Source organism: Urocampus carinirostris, chromosome 3, assembly GCF_059441175.1.
Source record: "Urocampus carinirostris isolate Australia breed hairy pipefish chromosome 3, RoL_Ucar_1.0, whole genome shotgun sequence".
Classification (NCBI taxonomy): domain Eukaryota; kingdom Metazoa; phylum Chordata; class Actinopteri; order Syngnathiformes; family Syngnathidae; genus Urocampus; species Urocampus carinirostris.
Window position 1 is genome coordinate 29872197 of NC_142351.1, and position 22034 is coordinate 29894230.

The 22034-nt window shown below is 42.3% G+C and overlaps 2 protein-coding genes across 3 annotated transcripts in view; both read left to right on the forward strand.

The window, feature by feature from the left end:
- The window catches only part of LOC148369372 (nuclear pore membrane glycoprotein 210-like), a 39772-nt gene extending 23711 nt beyond the window's left edge, over positions 1-16061 (forward strand). For both annotated transcript variants that reach the window (XM_088331350.1, XM_088331351.1), the window contains 7 exons: positions 698-815; positions 1235-1381; positions 1573-1823; positions 11184-11382; positions 12640-12738; positions 13872-13949; positions 14774-16061. In XM_088331350.1, the coding sequence (XP_088187476.1) occupies positions 698-815; positions 1235-1381; positions 1573-1823; positions 11184-11382; positions 12640-12738; positions 13872-13949; positions 14774-14850 (969 nt within the window). In that variant the 3' untranslated portion in view covers positions 14851-16061. The remainder of the gene's footprint in view (positions 1-697; positions 816-1234; positions 1382-1572; positions 1824-11183; positions 11383-12639; positions 12739-13871; positions 13950-14773) is intronic.
- Positions 16062-17476: 1415 nt separating this feature from the next.
- Positions 17477-22034, forward strand: part of LOC148369373 (XK-related protein 6-like) — a 30447-nt gene continuing 25889 nt past the window's right edge. The window contains exons 1-2 of the mRNA XM_088331352.1: positions 17477-17494; positions 17878-18639. Of these exons, the coding sequence (XP_088187478.1) occupies positions 18068-18639 (572 nt within the window). The 5' untranslated portion in view covers positions 17477-17494; positions 17878-18067. The remainder of the gene's footprint in view (positions 17495-17877; positions 18640-22034) is intronic.

Here is a 22034-nt window from a genome sequence, read left to right on the forward strand (position 1 = left end):
AGGTAACGATCCAGTAGTCGAGTGTGCTTTTCTTAACCTGACAAAACTAAATGCTGTCTGTTTTTAATTGTACATAAATTGAAGAGGGGCAGCATGGCGGTGGAGTGGTGAGCGCGTGTGCTGCACAGTTATGAGGTCATGAGATCGAACCTCCTGTGTGGAGTTTGCATGTTCTCCCTGTGCTTGCGTGGGTTTCCTCTGGGCACTCCGGTTTCCTCGCTCATTCCAAAAACATGCATATCAGGTTAATCGGCCGGTCTGAATTGTCCCTAGGTGTGAATGAGCGGGTGAGTTGTCCGTCTCTGTGTGCCCTGCGACTGGATGGCAACCAGTTCAGGGTGTCCCCTGCCCACTGTCCGTAAACAGCTAGGACGGGCTCCAGCACCCCCGCGACCGTACTATGGATAAGCGGTGCAGATAATAGATGGATGGATAAATTAAAGAGAATTTTATATTTTGAATCCAGTGCTCAAGTCAGACAATACAGCGACTCTTGCTCTGAACTAAATGCACTTAGAGTGTATTTAGTTCAGAGCAAGAGTTGCTTAGAGTATTAGAGTATTCTTAGAACTTACATGAATGGTTGTAACTAAAAAGTTATTTAAAATTTGCATCTGAGTTAACGGAAGTTCTAAGTATTCTTATTTTATACGTCCAGGATTCTTATTTCTGATTGATGTATTTTTCCAAATGTTAGATTGTGGTTGAACCTGCCACTCAGACAGTTGTAATGGCAGAGACCGAATCCAGGGTCAGAATCGGCGAGCAGACAGATGTCCTACTCAGCACCAGAGGCCAAGGAACCAACCTCATTGGTATTGAAATGGGTTCCTGTCATTTCTCTATGGACCAAACTCCAAAAATAAACTATTTATTTTGTAGTAAAACTTGTGATTTCTGTAAATAAAACAGATGACAAAAAAATGTAACAATGGCATGACAATCACATAGAAGAAATAGGTATGGGACTTAAGAGGAAGCCATTTAAAAATGCAATAATTACTCCAAACACACTAGATAAAGAAATATTGAACATTCATTTGAGAGTTTTTATTTCTTAAGTAAAGCACACTTGGCAATTTCTCCCACACAAGCTTCATGCCACTTTTGAGTATACAGTTGTCACTCAATCCCTTAAGGATGCCCCATGAATGTGGTGTCTGTGCAGATCGATTAAATTACAGTGTTTATACTTTGTAGACCAAAACTTATGCCAGCGTAATGTATCCTGCAGGAACCTGCTCTTCCATTCAGGCTGAAGCCATTGTGCAACTGCAGCCAGAAACTTCTGTTGTTTGCCACCTTAACTTTAGCGGTGCAGCATTTGATTTCCCTGAAAGCAGCATCTTCAAAATAAACACTAGCTTCGACCCTGACATTGGTATGTGTAGATCCAGTTCTGCGGTAGGTCTAAAAAATTGGAGAACTTGATAAGGAAGTGTCTCGAAAGTTGGAAAATGAATGTCGTGCTGTTTGTACTCCCTTATATATATGGAACATGTTTGTGTTGACCAAGTTGAAGATCAGGGGGATTTTATACTAAACTTTGGTCTCTTTTTCTCCTTACCATAGGCTTTTACACATGCTCCCTGACCTTGCAGCCAATTGCAATTCAGCTGACTAAAGGTGTGGCCATTTCCATGATGAACTTGCAGGTGAAGGCTGGCCTGCAAGGCAGCGCCTTTTCTGGGGAACAGATCAGCGCCAGCCTTCCAATCGAGGTTGGTCTCTACGCCGACCTGACTGAGGTGACGCTGTCAAATTCGGATGCAACCGTGGAGCTTACTGTCTTCAGCCCAGCTGCTACCTTCACAGACATAGAGGTCAGAGCAATTTTCATGTTATTAATGTTGCCTTGGTTGGTGGAAGAAAAACTACTGTAAATTCAGGACAACAGAGCGCACCTGATTAAAAGCTCCTTGATCAAATTTAAGTACAAAACAGCCATAAAAATGAACTAATTTAACTTTTATATATTATATATAAAGCCGTGTACATCTGGCAGAAATCGCAAGGTGTTTAGGTCACATTTTTTCGGATCATGTTACCTCTCATGGCGAGCATAGATATATATATAAATATATTAAAAAAAAAATATATATATATATATATATATGTAACCGCGGTGTACGTGTCCCACCAAAGATCCACATTCACGCTGGACTGGATGATGAGGTTTTTATTATTACAGTTTCTGCAAATGGATGAGTCACAACATTAGCTTTTTCTGCTGGGTTTGATCTCTTTGTAGTTCTCTCTAGTAAGACCAACAACAAAGCATATCAAAGAGCTTTCTTTTCACTTTACAGAAAATACATTTTAGAATATCACAATACATTTTTACATCTTTACATTTTAACAAGATACTTTTAACAAGAGATCGTATAGTGGATTTTTAACGTTTACAATGAATTCAACATGTTTTTCTTTAGTCTGAATTTTAACCAACTTCATCCTTTTTTAATGTATTTGAGAAAATAGGAATAAAAACAATAATGAGTATAAAAATGGGTACAATTTACCTGCAAATGGATGAGTCACAACATTAGCTTTTTCTGCTGGGTTTGATCTCTTTGATCTCTACAAGGGGAATTAATATTTAGTAAAACAGAAACAAAACAAAAATAAACCTAAACAGCTTGACAATATCAATCACATTACTATGCATGGTGAGAGATTTGTCAGCTGGGGTTATAATGTTTAAAATTAACTTCTTTTGTGGAGCACCAAAAGATATGTCTTACCTTTGTAGTTCTCTCTAGTAAGACTAACAACAAACCCCGCCTCCTGGTCACATGTTAGAAGCCAAAACCAAACCCCAACCCATACCAGCAGATGGCACTGTTGGACTCAGCATTGCAGGACATTTACCAAAAACTATACACATATTTCAGCAGGAATTTCAATAAAACAAAAGTTATTATTACACCTGTTACATACACCCCCCTGAAATTCTGCTAAATATGGGAGTGCTACACTAAGCAGAAAAAAAAAAAATCACATGCCAAAAAGGCAAATACTGATGAAAAAGAGGACACGAAAACTGGTACAGTATTACAAGGAACAAACTGAAGTGCATGTCAGTTCTAAAACTCTCCCAAAAAGGAGTGTGAAAAGAAAGGCGGCGATCAAACTCCTAACTAAGCACAGATTCAAAGATGCCTGTTACATCTCTGAAATATCAAACATTGTTCCTATAGTTGTAAGTGCTCACATAGGCACAATTCTTGTTTCTTACTCAAGCTTTGTTACTCAAACTGAAAGTGCATCTCTAATGAACTTACACTAGGAACTAGCAGATATTGCGGACAGAGAATTGTCACCTACCAACTGGTCATTCATCTGACAAATAAGACGACTAGGAGGCCTGATGGACTGGCGGACCCTAAGACCATAACGGTTAGGTTGAGCACAAATAACCTGAGCTTGAGGGTCTGGGACAGTCAAGTCTAAACAGTCAGTATCAGGGGAGTCTGTGTCCGGATGGTCAGTGTTCAATGGGGTCTCGTCTGGGAGGACAGTGTGTGGTGGGCCCATACCCAAAGGGATCATGTTTTCAGAGCACTGTGATGGGCTTTCCGTATTGTCACTTGAAGTATGGTCAACATCTTGTTCAGGGATGTGCTGACTTCCTCGACTGGATGTATCAACTGTGAGAGAGTCAGACTGGGCATCAGATCTGCTGTCTAGTGAGTTATCCTCCACCTCTGGATGAACTTGCTCTTCACCTGCCTGTATCACCCAGTTTACTGTACGGACATCACTGTCTTCAACCGCGTCAGGTAAATCAGGGCATACATCACTTCCATGCATAGCAGCGTCACACCCTGAGTGTTCAGATTCGCTGGCCAGATCATCCTCACAGGGCAAGAAGCTAACAGAGAGCAGCAAATTCCTGTGAACTACCTTCTCTTTGCCCGTCAGGCAATCCTTGACTCTATAGACATTGAGATCAGGCTTGACTGATATGACTTCATACGGGGTCGACTCCCACTTATCTGCAACTTTGCGTTTCCCCGGGACACCTCTGTTGGCGATCAACACCCGGTCTCCCACGACGAGGGGTGATCCTTTGGCCCTACGGTTGTACAGCTTGGCATGGCGAGTCTGTTCTCTGAGAGTATTCCTCTGTACAATCTGAGCAGCTTCATGTAGATCTTTCTTCAGATGCCTTACAAAGTCAGAGTAGCTGACAACAGCATCATTGGTATTAGCATGTTGAAACATGACATCGACAAGGAGACGAGGGATCCTACCAAACACTAGGTAAAACGGTGCAAACCCTGTTGTCTCATGCTCTGTGCAGTTATAGCAGAATGTGAGCTGCTGCAGCATTTGTGGCCACTTTGCTTTGGGCTGAGGGGGAAGGGTTCTGATCATATCTCCCAATGTTCGGTTAAATCGTTCTGCGATACCATTTCCCATGGGGTGGTACGGAGTCGTATGGGATTTCTGCACCCCTGCCATCTCTAGAAGCTCTTTGATCAGTTTGCTCTCAAAATTGGCTCCCTGATCAGAGTGGATACGCCGAGGGAAACCATAGACAAGGAAGAAATCCTGCCACAGACGGCGAGCAACTTGTTTGGCGGTTTGATTCCTGCAAGGGAAGGCGTGCGCCATTTTGGAGAAATGATCAGTTACGACCAGGACATCTACAGACTTGTTCTCTTGCTCAGCAGTCCAAAAGTCTATACAGACCAACTCCATAGGCTCAGAGGTGACTATGTTCTTGAGTGGTGCACGGTTGTGTGGTTCCGGTGTTTTCCCTACTACACAACGCTGACAGGATTTGACATAATTCACAACATCACGTTCCATGCCATTCCAGAAGAATCGTTGCCTCACCAGAGACAAAGTACGGTTCTGGCCTTGGTGACCTGCTGAGTCATGTAAACCGTGAAGGACTTTCTGTTTCAATGAATCAGGCACCACAAACTGGAAGATTTTCTTGGCCATGTGAGGATCTTTCCTTATTTTGTAGAGCATGCCATTCTGTATGGTGAGTCTGCTCCAATGCTTCAGTAGTTTCATCACACTAGGCGACTCGACAGCTCTCTCACGCCTGGTAGGTCTCTTGTGTCTATGCACAAAGTACATGGTTCTGCTTATTGTGTTGTCCTGTTCTTGTAAACCAACAAGCTGACTCTGTGGGAGTGCCGTTGACTGATCTCCCTTCTGCAGAAGATTGAAGTTGGCATCCGTTCCCATCACTTGACCCACGCCACCAGTGGACTGAGCACTGAGGACAGCAGCAACTTCTTCTGATGTCACAGAACCATTGGAGCCTGATGGAATTGCCCTTTTTACTGACTCATCTGATGTCCCAGCACTCTCGTCTACAACAGCGTGACAATTGTTGGATACTCTGAACACCTCTTGCACAGTACTGTTGTTCACCCTGTTGACTTGGTCCAAGAGCGTGGTATAGGGCTCGTTAACAAGGCGATGACCCACACATGACCGTACAAATGGCTCACGGCTTAGAGCGTCAGCTACGATGTTCTTTGGGCCAGGAATGTACTTCAGGTCAAAATTGTATGCAGCTAGCTTCGCTACCCACCGCTGTTCACACGCATCAAGTCTTGGTTTGGTCAAAATGTATGTTAACGGATTATTGTCGGTCCACGTGGTGAAGTGTCTTCCTTTCAACCAATGGCTGAATTTATCACATACCGCCCATTTCAAGGCAAGAAATTCGAGCCGGTGTGCAGGATAGTTGAGCTGGGAGCGAGAGAGCGTTTTACTTGCAAAGGCGACTGGTCTGGCTACTTTTCCATCAGGTGGCAGCTGTGACAGGACTGCTCCAATCCCATCGAAGGATGCGTCGACAGCCAGAATAAATGGCGCATCAAAATCTGGGTGGGCCAAAGTGACACCTGTCACGAGGTTGTGCTTCAGTGTTTCAAATGCGTTCTGGCATGCATCGGACCAATCAGCAGGCGTCAGCTTCACTTGACCTTTCCTCACTAGTTTGCGGCCTTTCTTGCACTTATGCTGGGCACCAGATTCAGATGTGAGCCTGAACAGAGGTTTTGCCTTCGCAGAACATGCTTCAATGAAGCTTTGGTAATACATGACCATGCCTAGAAAATATCTTATTTTACTAGGGCACGGTGTCTTTCCGTCAGATTCCATTAGGTCAGCGACTTGTACGTCATTTATCGCTCTCACCTTCTCGGGGTCAGTCCGAATTCCATCCTCACTGATGACATGCCCAAGAAATTTCACAGTCCGTCTGAGAAAAAAACACTTTTTGGGTGCGAGTTTGAGGTTGTGTTCCTTGAGGCGAGTAAACACCATCTGCAGGCGTTGGAGTGCAACTTCCTCTGTGGGGGCAAACACCATCAGATCGTCGAGGTAACATAATAGGCTCATGAAATTCTGATCCCCAAATATCGACATCATCATCCTCATAAACGTTGCTGGGCTGTTGCAAAGTCCTTGAGGAAGCCGGTTGTACTCGTGAAGCCCGAAGGGTGATGAGAATGCCGTGTACTTTTTGTCATCAGGGTGCAAGGGGACATTGTAGTAGCCTGACGTCAGGTCCATCGTGGAGAAAAAGGCATTTCCCCCAAGTGCGGCCAAAGCATCACCTTGATGCGGAAGTGGGTAGGCATCCTTCTCAGTAGCCTAGATGGTAGTGTGCCCGCTTTGAGACTGGGAGGTCGCTGGTTCGCGCCTCGGCCGAGACATACCTAATTGGTATAATGGCGGCGCCCTCTGTTGGCTGCGGCTGCATCGACTCGCTACAACGGGTCAGGTGTATCGACATTTCGTTCTGTGTAAATTGTTACAAAGAATGACAATACAAAGGAAATTATTATTATTATTATTATTTATGATTCTCGCATTAAGCCTTCTGAAATCAGTACATACCCTTAGTTCTCCATTCCGCTTCCATATGAGGACAAGCGCAGATGCATAGTCGCTAGCCGACTTCTGAATAATTCCTTTCTCTTCCATCTCGTTCAGAGTCGTCCTCAGTTTTTCATACTGACTTGGTGGTATACGTCTGTAGGGTAGACGGAACGGCTTATCATCAACAAGGTGGATACGATGTACAAACTCTTTGGCCTCTCCACAGTCCATCTTATGGCGAGAAAAGATTGATTCGAATTGTTCGATGATATGAAGGAGCTTGTCTTTGCACTGCAGCGAAACCTCGCATGACTTCAGGTCAATGTCTTGCAGACCCAGAGCTTCCAATGTACGCATCATGTCCTCTTCTGACCTGGGTTGGACCTCTGTGCTCTGTACACTCTGCATGTTGCACTTGACCTCCTCTGCACTGGGCAGGTCTTCCGCTGCGATACAAGGAGACACATCTGCAATTTTTCTGTTTCTTCTCAGCACCACAACTCTGTCTGTGGGATTAAAGACTTTAACAGGCACCCATCCATCTCCCCAGAGTGGAGTAACAACTCGCCCGACAAGGACTTGTCTGGGCCCAGCCTTAAATTGGGTTGGCTCAACGACCACTGTGCTGCCCGCTGACGTCCCGGCCAACTCAGGTAACTTGCCCCAAATAACGTACTCGGTCCGTGGACTCAGCGTCACACAACTCTTGATTTTTACTGTCCCTACCTTGTTTGGAATGCAATCACCTCTCCATCTCTCTGTGTTAGAGAGCATTGACAGGAATTGACTGTGGTTATCGGACAGACCGTTGTCAGGAGTGGAAACTAATCTCCAATAGCCTTCAGTACTTTTCAATTGAGTCAAAATATATTTGATGGCATTGCTGCCAAGGATCATCTGTTCTGTCTGGCCTGGCACAACCATTACTGGCATTATCATTTGGCATCCGTAAACTGTGACGTGAATGTCGTACATGTCTCTGGGAGAAACTTGGTGTCCACCGCAGCCTACAATGACATAGTTATCGGCTTTGTAACTCATCATGTCAGGGAAGTGCTGCAGCAGGGACTTGGCAGTTGCCTCAATTACTGTACAAGCCATCGACCCGCTGTCTAACAGCGCTCTGAAAGTGGGGCCATCTTGCACAAGTACAGGTGTGTAAAACAGTTCGTCAGTCTCCGCTATTCTCTGAAACCCCTGAAAGATCAGCTTCTTTGATGGAGGTATCGTGTTGCTATACAACTCATAAATTGATTTATTATCTTGCATGTCAGGCATCACATTAGTGGTGGGAGGTATACTCAGTTGATCTGCACTGTTCTCCCCTAAGCGCAGATCAGTTAGTTTCCCTGAGGCAGTGGGACAACTTTCGTCACTGGACAATCACATCGAGAATGCCCTGGGGCATGGCAGTGAAAGCAAAGTTTTTTTTCTCGGCAATGAGAGAGAGCACTGTGTTCGACTTCTTTGCAAATGATACATGGCTTGGCAGTGAAACCATTCATTCTGTCTCCAGGTCGCCTGGTTGGAGCTCGCCTTCTCTCTTGTAACTGGTTTGAGGTAACACGTATCAGAACTTTCTCCAACATACTTATAACGTCCGTTAGAGGGACATACTGTGTGCTCGAAGTCTGAGGTGGCTCGTGCATGAGGGTTGGACCATGGTTAAACTCAGCTTTGTGTACGGCAATTTCCGCTCTATTCGCAGGTTGTTGCAGGGAAGCTGCTTTGTAGCTCTTCTCCGCGTGGTATTCATTCAGCACCTCTAGTACTTCACATGCTGACCACTTATCGATGGTTTTAGATCTGTAAGTGAGTGCCAGTTCTTTGCAAGGGCAGTTCCTAATAAACATGCAAGTAACTTCTATTTCAGGGTTGTCAAATGTTTTGCCCTGCTCACTCAAGCAGTCAGAGGCAAGGTCAGCTGCTCTGTTTAGTCTCAGCCAGTAGTCATAGGGGTCTTCCTGGTCTTTGGGCAAAGTTGAATAAAAGTCAGCTAAAGGGACAGCAGAGTACTTGGTACAGCTAAAGTGTTTCCTGAGAACACTATAAATCATGTCAGGGCGGGTATAGACGTCTATATTACTGTTTCTAATGCCAAACCTAACTACATCTTTAGCTTTTCCTCTCAAATGCGTAATGATTTCCTCGGCCTGCTCTTCAAGCCTCACATTACTCTTCTTAATAAATGTCTTCATTAGATCTTCCCACTCATGTAATTTTATTGAGTCTGAGCCATCCCCAATAAATGATGGTGGTTCTTTAACTTTTCTCTGTGTAACCACCTGAACCTGTGTTACATCTGACACATAACTAGGCTTACTCAATGTGTTTGCTACATCTTGTGTGGCAGCAGCGCTAGGAGCTTCTGTATTGTGTGACTGTATACGTGAAAAAATGCTATCAGCCAATTTATGTCCTATCTCCTGAATAATATTTGTCATCTGATCAGCTACACCCTCAGAAATGTCACTCGTGCTCTGATTAAACATGTTTCAAATATGTAAATGAGTCAAAATCACAAAATAAATCAGGAGCCTGCGTAACACGTCACTGTCAATTTTAAATACTGTGAGCTGATGGCTTCATGAAACGATGTGGCAGGTAGGACATTCCTCGGTTCGGAGAGTTTGATAGAAGTCACGGGTCACGGCACCAATGTAACCGCGGTGTACGTGTCCCACCAAAGATCCACATTCACGCTGGACTGGATGATGAGGTTTTTATTATTACAGTTTCTGCAAATGGATGAGTCACAACATGGTAAGGCGCCCGCTTTGAGGGTTCGCGCCCCGGCCGAGTCATTCCTAAGACTTTAAAAGTGGTCGGCGGCGCCCTCTGTTGGCTGCGGCTGCATCGGCTCGCTACAACGGGTCAGGTGCAATCGACATTTCGTTCTGTGTACATTGTTACACAGAATGACAATACAAGGAAATTATTATTATTATTATTATTAGCTTTTTCTGCTGGGTTTGATCTCTTTGATCTTTTTGTAGTTCTCTCTAGTAAGACCAACAACAAAGCATATCAAAGAGCTTTCTTTTCACTTTACAGAAAATACATTTTAGAATATCACAATACATTTTTACATCTTTACATTTTAACAAGATACTTTTAACAAGAGATCGTATAGTGGATTTTTAACGTTTACAATGAATTCAACATGTTTTTCTTTAGTCTGAATTTTAACCAACATCATCCTTTTTTAATGTATATGAGAAAATAGGAAGAAAACAATAATGAGTATAAAAATGGGTACAATTTACCTGCAAATGGATGAGTCACAACATTAGCTTTTTCTGCTGGGTTTGATCTCTTTGATCTCTACAAGGGGAATTAATATTTAGTAAAACAGAAACAAAACAAAAATAAACCTAAACAGCTTGACAATATCAATCACATTACTATGCATGGTGAGAGATTTGTCAGCTGGGGTTATAATGTTTAAAATTAACTTCTTTTGTGGAGCACCAAAAGATATGTCTTACCTTTGTAGTTCTCTCTAGTAAGACTAACAACAACCCCGCCTCCTGGTCACATGTTAGAAGCCAAAACCAAACCCCAACCCATACCAGCAGATGGCACTGTTGGACTCAGCATTGCAGGACATTTACCAAAAACTATACACATATTTCAGCAGGAATTTCAATAAAACAAAAGTTATTATTACACCCGTTACATATATATAACTACACTAAAAGAAAACGCAAATGAGGGCTGCGTCGCGTAAAACATGACGCCTATATTTCTCCACAAAAGTGCCAGGGCAACCATTCTGAATTGTGCCAAATTGCAACACATGCGTGTCTTTTTGTGTTGTTGTCATATGTGGTTGCTGTGGTAGTGGACCAAATTGCATTTGCCTGATCCTCTGGGATTGAATTAAACTTGAGCGACCTGACATTGACGTCGATGATAGGAAAAGAGAAGTGTAGCGTTTTTGATGGATATCTTCCACTGCTGTTCAATTCATTTCTATAAATTGAAGACTTGATCTGTGGGTGAAAACATTAAAATATTGTGCGTACGTTGTAAATATTGACTAAAGTACTGTTAAACCTCCACTTTTGTTCCTGTTATGTATTGAATGACTAGTGTTTTCTCTTGAAGGGCGTCATAAATGTATCCAGGCGTTATTATGGTGTCTTGTATTTAAAGCGCTTGCATTGTGGAAAAGAGCAGCTTGCCGTATTAATTGGCGCCACAACAAAAAAAGAACAAGGCACATCATATTTTAAGAAGCATTGTTTAAAATGTACCAAAAAAGTAGTGGTCTGTAATCTGTAATTTATGGTAATGAAGTGAAATATTTTTCTTTGTGTAAGGTGGTATCCAGTTCTCCCTTCATCACTATTCAAAAGAGTAAGGCACAGAGCGATGTAGAAGGTCTAACAAAATACACCATCAGGGCTATGGACCTTCAAGAAGCTGGCTTTGCTTCCATAACAGTCCACAGGGCCTCCTCAGGTCAAAGTCTCATCATCCCTGTCACGCTGATATACGAACCTGGTGCAAACACAGAAGGTCAGTTCTTCTCTTAGGTTCAATGCTAGTGATGCGCCTTTCGGGTCGAATGCCTGAAGCATGTGCCAAGTAATTTAGATGAGTGGTTCGTAAACCAAGACCTTTCTGTGTGGAGTGTGCATGTTCTCCCTGTGCTTGCGTCAGTTTACTCCGGGCTCTCTGGTTTCCTCCCACATTCCAAAAACACGCCAGGTTAATTGGCTGGTCCAAATTGCCCCAAGGTGTGAATGAGCGAGCGAGTTGTCTGTCTCTGTGTGCCCTGCGACTGGCTGGCAACTAGTTCAGGGTGGTCCCTGCCCAATGTTCGAAGATAGCTGGTATTGGTGCCAGCACCCCTGCGACCCTACTGAGGATAAGCAGTGCAAATGATGGATGGATGGATGGATGGATGGATGGATGGATGGATGGATGGGTTTGTAAACCACAAGTCGAGGCCTGTGTTCATGATCCGGTCTACCACATGACTGATTCAGGAAGTGATTCGCTAGGCTTGAGTGTAGTCAGAAGTAAGTATGTATGAGTGAGACAGGTAGTGTCAAGGAAGACAAAATTGCCAAAGAACACCATAGAAGAAGTTTTACATGCAGTAACATGCTTTGTACTTGAATAAATCAGTATAAGCAGATCATTTTATTAAAGAAAAGCACAAGAAAGGGTACATTTAGCTTGTTGTCAGGTGTGGTTTATGTACAGTATGTACATAATGTATTTTCCTTTAAAATGTGCGCCTTATAGTCGGATGCAAGTTAAAGGTGAAGTGCATATTTTGAAAACTTAATCCTGCTGCAATCAGGACTGTAAGCCAGGAGATGGCAGCACTGTAACAGATGTTTTGCCTTCATTTCTCAGACACGCTCGAGTAAACTTTTCTTTTTTCATCTTTTGGGGCGTTTGTTCCGACCTGAGCAGGCCTGATGAAATTAAAATAATAGCAGATAGGCGCAATAGAAAATAAAGCATGAGGGTTATTTTAATTATTTGGCCATTGTTAACACATACTTAATAGAGAAAATACTTTTTGTAGACCCGTCAAACTATGCAACCCACCTTTAAAGGGCAGAAATTAAGGTACTTTTTGTTTGAATTAAGTCACTAGTATTGTTACTACAATTTAAAGAAAATATCATGCTAATTCTTATTGTTCTTGGTCCGTCTATATAGTTTTGGCCTGGATGCCAATCATTGATAATAAGACATCCTGAATTTTCTTGATTACAGTATACTCGATGAAAACCTTTAGTCTGTTTCTTTTTATAGAAGCTGCAAAACCTCTTCATAAAACAAAGGGGGGCTATTTCCATTTGATCCAGTTCACCATGTTTGCCCTGTTAGCTGGTGCAGCCGCTTCTGTCATTGGTAAGCGTGTCATTCTTCTGTCATTGGTAAGCGTGTCATTCTCTATTACAGTGACAGATGTCCACACTTTATCATAAAAAGGACAGTGTGTAATATTTAGTGCCTCCTACTGGAACAAAAAACTCTTGTCCAGTTAAAAAAAAAGAAAACAATGTTTTGAATACAGACGCTGCCCTACTTACGAACGAGGTAGGTCCTGGACAATCGTTCGTAAGTTGAATTTGTTCATAAATTGCTTCAGTGCTATATTTTGTATGGAATCTATGTTTAAGGTTTATATAAATATGTTTAAGGCTTGTACAAGTAACCTGATTGTTTTTTACAAAAAAAAATCATAAGATAAAATGCTCTATAAAGATAAGAAGAAGAGGAAGCGTATTTCTTCTTCAGCGCCACACGCCTATAGCGACGGAAAGAAGCACTACAGTAATGTCCTCTACTCGGAAAAAAGTGCACACAATAAAAAAATCTAACATACAGCAATATCCGGATATTTTTTAACATCTTAAAATAAAATGTTCGTAACTACCATTTTTTGTAAGTCAAATGGTCGTAATTAGGGGAGCGTCTGTACTCGGCAAAGTAACTGAACTTTCATACCAATGTTAATTTTCATAAAAAATTACAAGTCGAGAAATTTCTTTTACATAGTGGAATCCCTGATTAAGGTCGCCGCCATGTTTGTCTGGCAACTTGCTGCATAGGCTGTGCTCTCTGTCTCTGTTTTTTGTGTGCATTAGACAATACAGTGCCATCTGGTGATCAAATATTACACACTAGGGCTCTAAGAGCCACATATAAAATGATATAAGTATTCAATCGCCCCTTTCTTTAATTGTAAAATATCTAGCACACACAAGTTTTTGGCCTCTGATTTGATTCTGTTTTCAAACAGAGCTTAATAGCTTTCTATTGTGTTATTTAGAATTGTTGTTATAGATTGGAGACTCCTGGTGTAGCAGTTGTCCATGTACTGTGCATAATATTGACTATTTTAATGAGAAGACTCAAAGGAGGAATTCCCTTGGAAGACATTGTGGCAGTTTTCTTTGTAAATGTGCTGTTTTTGGTACTCAGTCTTGTTGCTGTGCTGGTTCTCAGCTCTTCTGGTTGTCCTTTTTTGTCACCTGCAGTCCAGCAAAGCATGTTCCCCCATATGCAGCAAATGTACCCTGCCTCCTTTATCCACAGGACACCTCCACCTGCCACAGGTAAGCCACTATCTGTACCCCAAAAAAATCCCGTTGGAACTAAAAACAAAACATGAACGAATTTGGGTACAAGAAGATTTTTGGTTAAAAAAAATATTGAAACAATTGACACTCGACACTCTGCAGAAGGTAAACCTCTGCTAAGCTTATGAGAGATATTGATGGATTCATGTTTTTCTCTGGTGGTTGTTTAACTGTCATTGATAATGTAGAGAACATTGTTTATAATTAGACTTAACTTTGCACTCCAGGATAAACACATAAAAAAATACTCAAAAGAGAAAGATAAATAGACAAAAATATTGACAAAGAAGTGCTTGCACCTACGTTGTAATAACTGATCAATAGAAAATAGTGCAATAACATTGATCAGAAACAAAATTACCAATTAAGTCGATAAATAATATATGAACAATTATTTCCTATACAATACCCATTTTTCAATACAACTGGAAAGATATATTTTTCAGTTTTGCACACTTCTTTAGGCAGATGATGGCAATGGGGAAGAAACTGTCTCTAAACCTGTTAGTCCTTGTTTTCGGGGACCTCTTGCACCTACCAGAGGGCAACAGGTAAAGGGGTAGTGCCCGGGGTGACAGGAACAGTATCACAAGCCTGCAATGTCCTCCAGACTGGGCAGAGAGCGGCCAATTATTTTGGGGGCTGTGTTGATGGCTGTATGATTATTCTGCGTAATATTTTTTAACATAAGTCAGATAATGTTTAAAAATACTGCGTTGAAGATTTGAGCCACAATCACTGTCTGGAGTTTGTTCTCTGAAATAACCTTTGAATTTTGCTGACTCTGGTTCTTTTTCCAGATTCCTGGCACCCTGTACGTTGGCAGGATCCGAACCGCTCCAGGCCCTATCTCTATTCTTCAAGATACAGGTCTTGACTGCACATGGAAGGCAGCCTAACTTGTGATGATTCCTTCAAATGTCCAGCATAAATCCCTTCTAATGTTTCAGTACTTGGTGTGATTGATCACTTTGAGATAATCTTCAAAAAAGCAAGACGTGACAATTTTTTCCCTTCTACTTTTTGTAACGTTGAACTGAAACTACATTTGTATTCTTAAAATGTTGTTTTTTAAAATCTTACCAGAAACTCAAATTTAAACTTACCTTCAATGTGGATCCCAATTTAACATCCCTCCCTCAAATTTCACTGGGACCATTGTGGGGATTATTTGGGGAATGGTGAGTTAAAACAACAAATGAAGTCAAGTTAAGTCACATTTCTTTGTAAAGCCCTTCATCACAATATGTCTCAAAAGACTGCATAGGATTACAATTACACAATCCCCTGATCTTAAACCGACATGCAGGCAAGGAAAAACTCAAAACCCCAGCACGAGGAAAATAAGTTGTAATCCCCCTTCCAGGATGACCAGGGTGCAATAGATTTTGCATTGGGTAACAGTACTCAAAAAATTGTGAACAAAAACAAAACAATATTTAATTTGTTTAAATTTGTCCAGAAAGTGCATGACAGCAACGACGCCTGAAGCCAAATAACTGCAGACTTAATGCTTAAAGTTTTACAAAATTTCCTTTCCGGTCAATATTATCATTGATCCAACGTGGGGCTCCAACCCACGACCCTGAGATTAAGAGTCTCATGCTCTATTGATTGAGCTAAACCGGCCTATTTTGGACAACGCGTCGTTGGGCGTCACCCCAAAAAATACGCGCAGGAGAAATGTGACAAAAAGGGAAACGCGCTTTATTGCATTCGGGACACGTTCAAAGTTCCAGATGTTCAACATTGGCCTTTATAGTGTTCTCACATAAAGTTAAGATATCTAGTGAAGGTCGTCCGCCTCCATCAGCATATCAGCTTGTGACTTCTTGCAACAACGTCATCCCACGACCTTCACCAGATGCCTACGTACTTATCATTAGTTATTATCCACATTCCACAACAAACAATTAAAAAAAGGCAAAACTACACTTAAATTCATTTCTACTCCAGTTTATTAAATCAGGGGAAACTCACACAGACTGTAAAAAGACGGAAACATAGCACATCACCACTAAATGATTGATTTGATTTTTCAAAGTCTTTGTTTTGTTGTTTTGTTTCTAAATAAACATGTTTACCTGAGTATGGGGACTTCGCTTTTAGATCTGATATATATTACAGCAAGGAGCTAAATCTTCTTTAAACTTCTGCAAAGACACCTAGGTGCTATTTTTATTTATTTATTTTTTGTATTTTTGTAAGGCTTTCAACAGCGCCTCCTTGACTTTCAAATGAAATAACAGCGGGATGGATTTTTCTCAATGTTCTCCGGTTGATTAATATGTAGTAGAGGTAAGATCTAGTTGATATATATTCTTTTTTTATTTTTCGTAATGCTTTCAACAACGCGTCCGTGACTTTGAACAGAAATTACAGTGCGATGGATTTTTCTCAATGTTCTCTGGTTGATTAATATGTAGTAGAGGTAAGATCTAGTTGATATACAGTATATATTTTTTATTTTTCTTAATGTTTTCAACAACGCATCCTTGAATTTCAAATGAAATAACAGCGGGATAGATTTTTCTCAATGTTCTCCGGTTGATTAATATGTAGTAGAGTTAAGATCTAGTTGATATATTTAAGGCTGCAAGTCATTGAAACTCGTATTTCTCTTAAGCCATTCTTAGCATTATCTTGCGTTGAGTTGTGCAACCAAAAACAAATGCTACAAAGTACAAGGAAGATTAAAAACTACGGATATTTAAAGTGCCATAATGTGACCATTTTTCCTCATTTTTTAACCCAGCCCTTCACAAGGTTTTTGGGTGTAACCGTAGCAGCAAGATGGCAGACAATTGTGTCAGCTTCCTCTAAAGAAGTCTCATGCTATGCCAAATAAATACAAATTTCTCCACCTACGAGTGTTTAAAAAAACTAGTTTATGTGATAATTGATGTATTTTTGCTTATTATTCAAATCCACAAAAGTTGATCTTGCCACTAGGAGGCACCAAATAATTCACAATGTCCCTTCAATATTGAGGTTATCTGCCACATTCAATATTTAATCTGCTGACGGGTTAAGATGTGAAACCATGAATTATATCAAGGTAAAACATGTCATAAATTTATATAAGCAAGAAAATTGAGCAAAAAAAGTCAAATGTGTAACGTAAACACAATAAACTTGAAGGTAAACCCTACAGCAATTTCTGCGGCTGTGTATTTGACCTTTTTAAGTATTCGTCTAGCAATCAACTGAAGAGATGTCAAGAGGACGGTTCTGTGTACATTTGAGTGGAGTCATAAAATGGGCCACTAATTACTTCACTTGCTTTGGTGTGGGTTTTTTTTACTGTTGTGCAAGCTATTGTACTTGCACCCCTGTGACCATACTGAGGGAAATGAATGAATGAACTCAATTATTTAAATCAGAATGATACGATGGGGGGGCAAGTCCCTGCAAAATTCAGTATGTACAACTTAAACTGATAGGCAGATGGCACAGGACAGTTTCTCTTACATAATCCTCCCGATTTGGAAAGAATCTCGACCCACGGATTCTCATCCAAGGTACAGGTACATTTCAATCAAGTGAGGTCACAGGTTTGTGCATGTAATTGGTACCTGTGCCACCTCCAACATGGCAGAAACTCTAGCGTGACAACTATACCTACGTCCACTCTCTTCGGTTCTCAGAGACAGGGCGGTGTTAAAATAGAGCGTGACAGCGGTGCTGGGCATTGCAAAAAGGGCTTGGACGGCGGGGGCACAACTTGGGGCTGCATTTACTGCCCGTTAGCGAAAGCAAGGAATAACGGAACGGAAAAAAAAGCAAGGTGCCGCGAGCACATTATATATTTGAATCCATACAATGCGCGCTACATGACGTCATAGGCTGCCCTGGCCAGATGATGCAGGAGGACTCACGGGCAACATCTCCTGTTCTGATGAAGGGGTCTTCAATGGACCGGGGAATAGAACTCTGATGGCTCTCTGCGGCCAAGCCCGGAAGGAGAAACCGAGGGAAGCGTACAGCAGCGACGGCTATCGGGGAAGGGTCGCGGTTTCCGCAGCCCTCGGAAAAAAGGCATCACGGTGCGGCTGTCGTGCTTTTCACCGGAGGGGACGAGCGGCAAGGGGAACATGGCCGCTCAGTCGGACGGTAAAGTCGGGGTTGGTTTTGCCCAGCTTTACGACGTCGAAGGTGGCGAGCCCATGGACTCCGCGGCCATTCACATCTGCCAGTGTTGCCGTTCTTCGGCTTGCTACTGGGGCTGCCGCTCAGCCTGCCTCGGTTCAATGCTCGGCGGGGGGCAGCCCATCCTCGGGGTGTCCGGGGTCCGGGAGACTCACTGCCCGCCCAGGGAGCAGCTGTGGCTGGACTGCCTGTGGATCATACTGGCCCTTCTGGTTTTCTTTTGGGACGTCGGCACGGACTTGTGTCTTGCGGTGGACTACTACCAGAGACAGGACTACTTGTGGTTTGGCCTCACGCTCTTCTTTGTGCTGGTGCCTTCGGTGCTGGTCCAGATTTTGAGTTTTCGGTGGTTTGTGCAGGACTACACGGGTGGGGGGCTCGGGGAGGTGGAAGGTCTGACAAAACGGGGTGCGGTGGCTTTGGGTTGCCACTATCCCGGCAAGGATCGCTTGCAGCTGGCTTCTATTTGGCTGTGGCAGGCCACCATACACATCCTCCAGCTGGGGCAAGTGTGGAGGTAAGAGGCATTTTGGCGTGGTTGCGTGTGGCAAGACTTGATTTCCACACTGTCACAACATATTCCTTCCACAAATTCAGTCAACAATTTAAAAATCACTTTACCAGAAAATCACAATGACCTAGAGCTGGTGAGCTAATTTCAGAACAGGTCTGCGTGCATCTCAGTTGACCTTGTGGGCACCAGGTTGGCGAGCCCTGTTCCAGAGAAACCATGTCAATCTCCATTATCAAATATTTTTGAAAGAGCGCCAGGGAGCCACTAACATACCTGTCAACCTCCACGGCTCCATGCCCTTACAAAATACAAAATAATCCTTACACCATATTTTTTTTTCAAACGTGTTTATGTATTTTAACATGTTACATTGTACATGTGTTTCGTTATATCATATATATATATTGTTAATTAACATTTTGTTGTGAAATCCTGAGTTGCTCGACATGAATGAGGCTTATTATTAAGAAAAGTTCAAAAATTAAGTAGCTTGGACGTTCACTGTAAAAGGATAAAATACATGCAAATATAATTAACTAGAATAATACATTTTCTTATTGAAATTATGAATTCATTTTCTGCATTAAATTATTGTTGGTAATATACTGATTAAAGCGATAACCACAAACCTGTCTTTTTATACTTCCTTTTTTTCTTAACTTCTTTATACAACATAATAATTACTAATATAGTGCATTAAAGCAAGTGAGCCGTTTGAGAGCCGGCTCTCTTTAATGAGTTGAGCCGAAAAAGCCGGTTCTCTAAAAAGAGACGGACTTCCTTGCACTACATCAAACCGCTCGCCTCGTTTGCAACGAAAAAAAAACGATACCGAGGCTTCCGCGGCGAACTTGTTTGACTTCATACCTGTCAACCTCCACGGCTCCGTGCCCGTACAAACTGTTGTATTTTCTCTTACAAAATAATCTTACACCATTTTTTTTTTTTCGGAATGATGGATGATGGGAAATCCCCAGGCGGCAGACGCATGCGCACAGTAGCATCAAACAACTCCCTTCATTTGCAACGAAAAAAAAGACACAGAGATAGAGGTTACCGCGGCGAACTCGTTAGACTTGATTGTTTTGCCGTTTCGCGATAGTTGGTGTTTACTGGATGGTACCAATAATTGACAATTTTGTGTTTTTCCGTAAAGAATTTCTTGTATGTCGTGCACGTCTCAAAATGCATAATATGTCACAATCACCCGGATCGGGAACACCTGTGTTCAGGATTTGGCGCCAACAGCCAGGACAGCTAATTGGTGCACCCTGTACATTTAAATCCAATCCCCAGCTTCTGTTAACACTTTGTCTGATTGTACTCACGCTACCTGTTGCCTTCAGCTCAGTAAGCCCGTACCTCTGACTGTTTGCCTGCTCCCTGTTTTCTTCCGATTGATCTCCGTTGCCGACCCGTTTCTGTAATCCGGCCTGCCCGTCTGACTCCTGAACTCTTTTCCGAATACTACGACGCCCTTCTTCTCCAGCCCCGGCCATCAACACTACGATTACGCCTGTCCGCGACCATTCCCGCCAAGCCTTCTCCTGCCTGTCAAGTTCCGTCAATCCGCCTACCAACGGATCGAAGAATCCCACCTTGTCATTTCCTTCCTTTCAATAAAACCAAGAAACGAGCGCAAGTGATCTCAGCGCAAGTGATCTCAGTTCTGTCTGACAGAACGAAAGGAGACTGAGATCCGGGTGATTGTGACATAATAAACGTACTTTGTACGGCAAAAACGTACAGGTTGACAGGTATGTGACTTGATTGGTTTGCCGTTTCTTGATAGTCGGTGTATACCGGATGGTACCCATAATTGACAAATTTGCGTTTTTCCGTACAGGTTTTCTAGTGCGTCGTACACGTCTTAAAATGCATAATAAAGGTACACTGTACAGCAAAACCGTACATGTTGACAGGTATGCACTAAGGAGCACCAAAGAGCTGCCAGCGACTCCAATGCTGCCATTTTTGACTCCTGGTCTAGTTTATATATTTTACCAAGGTGGTTAGCCAAATAATATTTATAAAGCTATCACTCGTTCATTAGGGGGGTTACTTTCCAAAAAGAACCTGTAATAGGCAAAATCCATGAAGTAGAAACCTTTATTTTTTACAATTATTTGTACAATTATATGGGCAGCATGGTGCATGAGTGGTTAGCACATCTGCCCCACATTCCTAAACATGTGTGTCAGGTTAAATGGCAGATTCAAATAGTCCCAAGTTATGAGTGAGTGAATGATTGGTTGTCTTGTGTCTGTGTACCCTGCAATTGGCTGGCAACCAGTTCAGAGTGTTCCCTGCCCACTCCCCAAAGACATCTGGGATCGACTCAAGCACCCCTGCAACCTTAGTGAGGCGAAGCGGGTCAGAAAATGAAAGTACCGTATTTTCCGCAGTATAAGGCGCACCTAAAAGCCTTTATTTTTTTCAAAAGCTGACCATGCGCCTTATAATACAGTGCGCCTTATTTATGGATCAATATTAAGTCGCAAAGTCTTGCAACTAATGCAGCAACCGGCGACTAGATTTTCCCCCGAACGCCAAGGAGTCCGCGGTGTATTCTGGGATTTATTTACCGGCGTTTCATTGGCTAACCAATGTGTCAATCATCATTTGAATTGATCACTATTGGCTAAAGTTATTCGGAGGTAAAGGGGGCGGATCCTTTTTATCATTTACAGGCTGGCATAGGCTAAAGCGGCAAAACAAAGCCTGCAATTGGCCGAAAAACATGAATGTGAATAGCACGTTGGGTTGACGGCATAGAGAAAGCATTTTTTACTATTCTGTATTTGTAAATATTTTATTCTCCTGGATTTACTACACTCACGGATATAAGAGGACCATGGTTGCACATTATTATCGAACACAACGACTTCGGTGAGCTACTCCGGCTATATATTTTCCCTGTATCTTGTTTCAGACTGAACTCGATGTTTCTGTGATAAGCGGTGCAGATAATGGATGGAATGGAGTTTCTATTTTTAAATTAAACTCAATTCCAAGTGTTTATTGTCATATGCACAGTAAAGTTGCGAGCGAAAAAGAAAATAGAAACTAAGGAATGGTTGGCATTTCTTGAATCCCAAGACTTTAACCTTCCGAATGATATTTGGAACGATGCATTTGAGTGACATCGTACGGACACCGCATCCGCACGTGTTCTCGACACGTATTTGCTTCTTTGCAAGCTTTCGGAATGTTAAGGGGGTAATAAGTTTGACTGAACTATCTGACTGTTTTGTCGACGTTCCCATTGTAGCACCTTATAATCCGGTGCGCCTTATGTATGGAAGATATAGGACCAAAAACTATTTTTTGGGGGTGCGCCCTATAACCCGGTGCGCCTTATAGTGCTGAAAATACGGTATATGCAATTTTATGCTCTA